Source organism: Diaphorina citri, unplaced genomic scaffold (genome assembly GCF_000475195.1).
Source record: "Diaphorina citri unplaced genomic scaffold, Diaci psyllid genome assembly version 1.1 scaffold123, whole genome shotgun sequence".
NCBI classification, from domain to species: domain Eukaryota; kingdom Metazoa; phylum Arthropoda; class Insecta; order Hemiptera; family Psyllidae; genus Diaphorina; species Diaphorina citri.
The window spans coordinates 227,283-235,137 of NW_007377560.1; the positions used below are offsets into that span (position 1 = coordinate 227,283).

The 7,855-nt window shown below is 38.0% G+C and overlaps 1 protein-coding gene across 1 annotated transcript in view; it reads right to left on the bottom strand.

Annotated features, from left to right (window-relative positions):
• LOC113465532 (multiple C2 and transmembrane domain-containing protein-like) overlaps nt 1-7,738 on the bottom strand; it is a 56,321-nt gene extending 48,583 nt beyond the window's left edge. The window contains 1 exon segment of the mRNA XM_026820115.1: nt 7,390-7,738. Coding sequence (XP_026675916.1) covers nt 7,390-7,738 — 349 coding nt within the window.
• Between the last annotated feature and the right edge of the window lie 117 nt (nt 7,739-7,855).

Consider the following 7,855-nt stretch of genomic DNA (forward strand, 5'->3'; position numbering starts at 1 on the left):
CCAGAAAATGTGATACCTCCGAGAACAGCTTTGGTAAACCCAGAAGAAGTGATACCTACCCATGGCTCTTTGTGCCCATTACCCATACATAGGTCTTTGTTTATGAGCTACCAAACAAATTGGACTTCTTGGGCAGAAGGGGGCCGTTGAAAGAAAAAAAAAATGATTTTTAAAAGGTTTGAAAAAGGGAACTGAAACTGCTAAGGTCTTAGCGTCCCGAAATCGAAGATAGAAGAACAGGTTTCCAGAAAGCCAGCCGTTCCGAGAACGGACATTATCCCTTCAGGATAAAATCCGCCAAGGGTAGGAATCGAACCCGCGACCTAGCTCTTACAAGGCAGACAAGCTACCGACCACGCTAACTAGGCTGGCACAGGGGACCTTAAAATGAAAATCTGAAAATCGGAAATCATTCCCCATTTCCCCAATTTTTGGGAATGTGACCCGATTCCAGTTCTTTCAACAGACCCCGCTGGTAAAAATTAATCCTTTCTGTTTCTTCCAAAGTCTAATCTAAACATCTCTACAACACTCTTTTTCACATTTTCACTTTCCTCTTCTCCCTAATAATTCTTCTTCTCTTCTACTTCCTTACCTTCTTCTTGTTTCTTTTAAATCTGCCCCCGAAGGCAAAAGGATAACTTTGAAACGAAATTAAATGTAAGAAAAAAAAAATGAAAACAATCCTCGAGCAGCAAGAAGAAGGAATTCCAAATCTTTCACCGAGGAATGACTCTTGAGTACATTGAAATATAAACCCAGAACATCCTTTCACTACTTGTAATCCCGTCCCAAGTGGGAAGTTTTTCGTGTCTAAATCAAATCACGTTTCTTTTAAATCCTTTTTGCCCCGAACTCTATGCGCTATGCTCTCCGCTCCACTGTGTTTTTAGCGTAATGCCCGCTCCCGCTACCAATAACAGACAGATTAAATGATGTGAATTTTCATTGTGCAACAAGCGGCATTTCAGGTTGCCTGTGACCTGTGATATTTTTTTTTTTTTAGCCACGCACGTTGAAGCTTCTTACCGGACAAGCATGCTGAACGCTTGAACGTATGTGGCGGTCATAAGAGAGATCTTTTTTTTTTTAAGGCGTTTCGCTCCTTCTTTAATAAATCTTTACAATTTGCTTCATTCTCTTATACATTATTCAGTTTATTCTCTCTACATTGGACGTTTTATTAACTTTTCCTCCTAGACTATAAATTAAGTTTCAAATTTGACGAAAAGCGATTACTCTGTCTCTGAAACAGTATACAGTAGATAGGTACTGCTGCTGCTGACTGCTGATGTGATGCTGCTGCTGACTGCTGATGTGATGATGCTGCTGACGCCTGATGTGATGCTGCTGACGCCGCCTGATGTGATGCCAAGCTTGCAATGCTAATGCTAAGCTAAGAGCTTGCAGCATTCATCATTGTAAAACTATTAAGCAACGGCGGGTGAGATTGTAGTTGGATCTTGGATTAAAATTAATCTTGGTAGTTTAGGCATCTCCACTAATTTTAAACGACTCGGATCTTGGATTAAAATTAATCTTGGTAGTTTAGGCATCTCCACTAATTTTAAACGACTCAAGTCAGTAGCTCCTTAACCAGCTAAACACCGAGGCTTACGTGTAGCCCTAAAAGTGGGGTTAAGCATAGACGAATCTGCAAAGTCCATAGCTATTTAACCCTTTCATTCTAACGTTTTATTAACCCTTTTGCTGAGTGAGTTCTTCAGTTCACTGAATTGGGTGTAACATTCGGTGCAATAAGTACCTAGATCAGGCATGTCAAACTCAAAATGTATAGAGGGCCATTTTTGATATTTGTTGAACATTGGCGGGCCGCAGGTATTTCTACATTACAGGAGTTTTCTGTTTTTCCACTTTTCTCACTCGATGTGTGTTTTTTCCTCAAGACTGGTAGGAATGTAGGTATGTATCTATACCTAAGACAAATTCGTACATTTTTCTGTACCTAAATACATACCCATACATAATATAAGATAAGATACCTATATTTTGTACCTAAGGAGGGAGTTTTTCTCTCGAGCAGGGATTTTACACGCGGTATTATTTCCCACATCGGAATTCCCTTGAGTTATCTTATTATTTTACCAAACCCTCCACTATGTTTTCATTACAACCAAAATGTTTGTTTTGCGTACGTATAGTATATATTGGTTCTTACAGCAGTCTTCACATATCTACCGAGGTATGTATGTATTTTCAAAAAGTTCAATTGTTGATTTAGAGAGCTGAGTGAGAGAGAGAAGAAAAGAGAGAGATTTAAAGTTCAAGTGTTGATTTAGAGAGCTGAAGAAGAAACAAGAAAGAGAGAGAGAGAGAAATAAAGAAAGAGAGAGAGAGATGGAGAGGAAGAGAAAAAGAAAGAGAGATATCTTCCTACGTGCCTTCATTTAAGTTTATAATTAGGTACCTGGTGTTGATTTTATAGATTCAATGAGTAGAGAGAGAAGAATTATTATTAGAAAGAACACTCCTTCCTTATTAACCTCACACAAAATAATATCTTGGGAATCAAACTCTAGGTAGGTCTGTTTTTAACTGTTTAACTTTAAGTTGTGAACTATGTACTGTTAAGTTGTAAAGTCATATCAGATTTTTCCGAATCCCTTTTTCGCTGGGATTTCAGCCTTTCAGTTATCCTCACAAGGTTGAGTCCACCCTAAAATAACCAACAACACGTGTGATGTCCCAAACAGTCAGAACCCGCCATTCCGCAAGTGCTGATAGAAACAAGAATATAGTTTCAAGACCTGCATAAATAGATAGCAGTAGGTATACGAATACATACATATTAGGTATTATTGCAAGCTAAAAGCAAAACATTACTGTGGACATGAATAACTACTTTGTTCCATTATTATTATTCATTAACTAAAAAAAAAAAAAAAAATTATTCCCTCCCATTACCCCTCTTTTACTCCCCAAACCTCCTCCCACCCCTTATCCTACTTACTCTCCTTTTCTTCCTTTGAGTATCCTTCTTTCCTCTCCCTGCCTTCTCCGTCTCGCTCCTTCTCTACTTGTTTGTTTATTTATTTCTTTGTTTTTTTTTTTTTTTTTTTTTTTTTTTTTTCGCTGAATAGATAAAAGGAGAGGAGGAGGAGGAGGAGGAGGAGAGAGGGAGGGAGAAAAAGAGATAAAGGGAGAAAGAAAGAGAGACAAAAGGGGAAAGAGTAGAGAGAGGGAGAGAGAGAGAGTATTAAGGGGAAAGGTAAAGGGATAAAAAGAGTTGAAAAGAAATAGATAAAGGGAGAGGAGGAGGAGGAGAGAGAGAGAAATGGGATGGACAAAGGGGAGAGGAGGAGGAGAGAGGGAGGAAGAATTGAATTGAAATAATTGAATTTGAATTGAATGGTCTTATATTAATGGGAAAGGTAAAGGGATAAAAAGAGTTGAAAAGAAATAGATAAAGGGAGAGGAGGAGGAGGAGAGAGAGAGAAATGGGATGGACAAAGAGGTTCATACCCTGTTTAGTGAATATAGGATTTCAATCTGAATGTGTTAACAGGACGGTGGGGTGGGTGAAAGACTGGATGGGTGACTTGACATGTGTCCATAATGGATTTTGAATTGACTTTCGACATCCGTTGTCTCTCCCATGTGACAATAATAACCATATGCTGTCTCTTTCTCTAACTCTCTCTCTCTCTCCCTTTCCCCCTCTCTCTCTCCCTTTCCCTCTCTCTCTCTCTCCCTTTCTCTCTCTCTCTATCTCTTTCTCTTTAACCTCTATTTCTTATCTTTTTTCTTTCTCTTTTCCTGCCGTATTTTTTCTGTCCCTTTATCTTTCTTCTTCTATTTTTATTTATTTATTTATTTTTCATTTCATCTTTTTCTTTATATTTCTCTCTTTCTTCCTCTCCTTCGCTTCCTCTTTTCCATTATATTATATAACCACATACTTGTCTTTTTCTCTCACTTATTTATTTGTCTTCCCTTTGCTCTCTTTCTTTCTAGACATTTTCCTGTCTTTCGCTTTCTCATCCTCTCTTTTTACCGTTTTCTGTCATTTGTAAAATTTTTAACCCAATGGCGCCGGAATTAATTTTTTCTCGAATTTTGACAAATAAAATATCAAAATCTTCTTCAAACCCTAGCTTGAAAACCTTGTATTGTAGGTATATTAGGTAAAGCTATAAGTCGCCTCGATTTAAATTCTAAATAGCAAGCAAAACGTTATAATAGACTTTTACTTTTCCATGTTGCCATATTTCCTCAACCCCTGGCCCCCTCTTCCAACCAACCCCCATTCTACTATAAGGTTCGTGACTTAAAACGACTTGATAATAATTGCCTTCATTTCCCACCATGCCTTTACTTCGCCTTTGTTTGATAGAGTTCTCTAACTTGTTGAAATAATGGAAACAATGGGAAAGGTTCTTCACAATGATGACTTGAGGTTATGGATACCTGTGGATCCAATTAAAACTTGTTCTACAGGAGAAACAGCAGGAGCAGCTGGACGAAGAAAACCATGTTATCGAAATCTTCGTATAAGTATAGGTGGATAATAGGTATGGAACAAAGGATTACAATATCTTCATGCCTGGAGAGAAACTTTGAATTAAACTTAGATTAACGTCAAACCATTTGGATTTAGAAATCTGATTGGCTAATTTTAATATTCTTAATCCAAAGTTTAATCCCTGTAGGTTCCACCTACACCTATTAAGTGTAGTTCCAGGTTCTATGAAACGTAAGTAGAAACCAGGGTGAAAACTGTTAATGCCTGAGCAATTTCTGCCACTAATCCCTTGTAATTAAGCAAGTGTAGTTTTAGTAGGCATTTAAATACCTAAAATTCAGGTCTAAACGAGCACTTTTTGAATAACAAAAGTTTCCAAAATAGACCAACATATGTAGAGTGAACATGAGACTGTAGACCGACCTTAAGTATTGTTAGACTGCTGGGATAAAAGATCTGTTCTGCATTTTGAACCAATGACCTCTGATCTAAAAGACCTCTGTCAGCACCACGGAGTTCTTGGTTTGGAGTAGCAGTAGACGCATTTAGTTCATTAAGAATACTGTGTGTGAGAGTCTCCAAATCTTGTACGTCTGAACTAGATCCAGCGTGCTAGTAATTTTAATACAAATTTTTAGTAAGTAGGTAAAGTAGATATTCTAGATGATGATAACAATCAACAATAGAAATCCTTTGAAAGTTCTTTCTAATCTTGATATTACCAAGAGAACCGTCACAAGAAGGGCAAATTTAAATCGCTTCTTTGCTCCAAATTTCTAAAATAAAGAAAACTGTACGCATTGTTTAACTTTTAATTCTTGACCCTAATTCGAAATCATTTTCTTATAAGACTGTATTTCTCCTCTTTGCCTTTATGACTATATTTCCCCTTTTTTCTTTCTTTTATGACCCCAAATTTTTCTGTAATATAAACAAACATAGGTACTTGTATACCTAGCTTTGTATGTCGGTATAGCACTTACCTATTTTTTCTCCAAAGGCTGAGAGCAGTGTTCATAACGATGTACTTGTTACAAGGGCGAGGCCTTTCGTCTACAAACATTTGAAGAAGAGTTGTTACCGAGTTTAATGAGAGACGCTATCCTAAACAATACAATAATCCTGCAGAAATGTTTTTTTGTTAAGCTCGAATTCATTTGGAATGCAAAGCAGAACATAAAATCTCGTCAGACGTAAACTAGTGCAAATTACTTTGCAGTAACTGTAAGTAATAATTGATCCTGTAGAAGTAGAGGGAAAAGTAGGTAGGTAGTAGGAAATATTGACACGAGGGATACGTTAAAGTTGAAATTGCAGAGTGTAAAGCTGAAGAGAGTGTAGAAGAATAGAGGTGGAATTGTTTTTAATTTAATGAGATGGATCCCCACAGAGATTCGTCAATCCAGAATGATGGGCGAAAACAAAGAATTTGAATTGTGTTAGGCTATGTATGTTTGTCACAAATGTCGTTCCTCGATTAACAAACACCACCCTAAATTTTCTGACTTGACTTGGACTTGAACCAACAATCTCGACATCCAAGAATAAAGTTCCATGAACAGTTACTATAATGGTAAATTACGTGTGATAAATCTGGAAGGTAAATAAACAGGGTGTTCCATTAAAATCCCAGCGAAAAGAGACGGAAAAGTATGATATAACCAGGGAAATAATGTCTTTTTTTCCGAGGGCTCGATGTGTGATGGGCCACCCTGTAGTTTATGCAAATATATGAGATCCGAGTGGTGTAGGGGACTGATAAAACACGGTACAGGTAGTACCTACTGTTCTGGTGACCTTATACCTACCTGTGAATTATATTTGAGTGTATGTAAATATAGTAGTGAATGTAAATCATTGGGAAATAATGTCTTTTTTTCCCCGAGGGGTCGATGTGTGATGGGCCACCCTGTAGTTTATGCAAATATATGAGATCCGAGTGGTGTAGGGGACTGATAAAACACGGTACAGGTAGTATAATAATAATACCTTGTATAGGTTTCCAAGAAATAATGGTTAAAATAATAATAAGGAAAGTAAAAATCAGACTGTAAGTACCTACCCCGTTCGCCTTGTACCCCCGTGTGGCTATGACGTGTTTTTCCACCCTCTCCCAACAATATTCACATTGCCATCAGCAAGACAGAGAGGGGGGGAAGGGGAGAGAGGGGGAGAGTAAGACAGAGAGGAGGGGAGAGTATTGTGTGCGCAATGCGCAGTGATATCCTATTGAACCAGATTAGTCCGGGAGAAAATATCCATGCACGTGGCACATTTAATATCCATTTCTATTTTCTTCCGAGAAGGGGAAGAGTAGGACAGAGAGGAGGGGAGAGTATTGTATGCGCATTGCGCAGTGATATCCTATTGAACCAGATTAGTCCGGGAGAAAATATCCATGCACGTGGCACATTTAATATCCATTTCTATTTTCTTCCTTAGTTCATTATTTATGGATATCAACCAGGTATAGCTAAACTAAATGTACCATGTAACAACCTATGGTAAATTATTTTCTTCCTTCCTTTTAATTTTTACCCTCAATAGGTTTTTTCACCAATTTTTTTTTTTAATACCTCGTCCCAGTAGTGCAGTTGTTAAAGCATTGGATTCATAAGCGAGGATTCATATACCTACTGCGGTTCGAATCCCAACAGTGACATAAAATAATTGAATCAAAGGAAGACTTTTTTTTAAATAATGATGAAATTCAAACAAATTTCAACCCTTTTTATTTATTTAACCACGCCAAAGCTTTACAAAACAAATACAAATTTTAAAAAGAAATATACTTATTTTCTTATTAATATTGATATTAAAATCATAGAAAGCTAGCTATAGTTTTTTCTTGCTTCTATCACGGGGCGCGCTTCCTTCTCGCTTTACATTCGATTTCGAACCAGGACCAGCTAACTTCAATTTGGCATCAGCAACGGGACTAGCTGGCTTCAATTTGGTATCAGAAAGACCAGCTAATTTTACTTTGGTATGAGATGATGGACTGGTTTTCGTAGCAGCGGGACTAGCTATCTTCCCTTTAGTACCAGCGGGACTAGCTATCTTCCCTTTGGTATCCGAGGTTGGTGTCCGCACAGACTTGGGTCTCTCCGAGGTTGGAGTGACTGGGGTGAGGTTGGTATTGGTACCCTTCTGGTGGCGGGTTGGGTGGATAACAGGTAGAGAGGTGGATAGTTTGCCCAGGTCCATGAGGTTGATCGCTAGATGAGGAGCACACTGGTCTACCAGCTTGGACATCTGGAATAGATAGAGACACTCAGTCAGGTGGTAGGTAGGTTGAATATATGAATGGCGAAGAGGCAGAAAAGAGAAAGACCAAGTCGGAAAAAAGAGTTTTGAGATAAATGGAGGCAA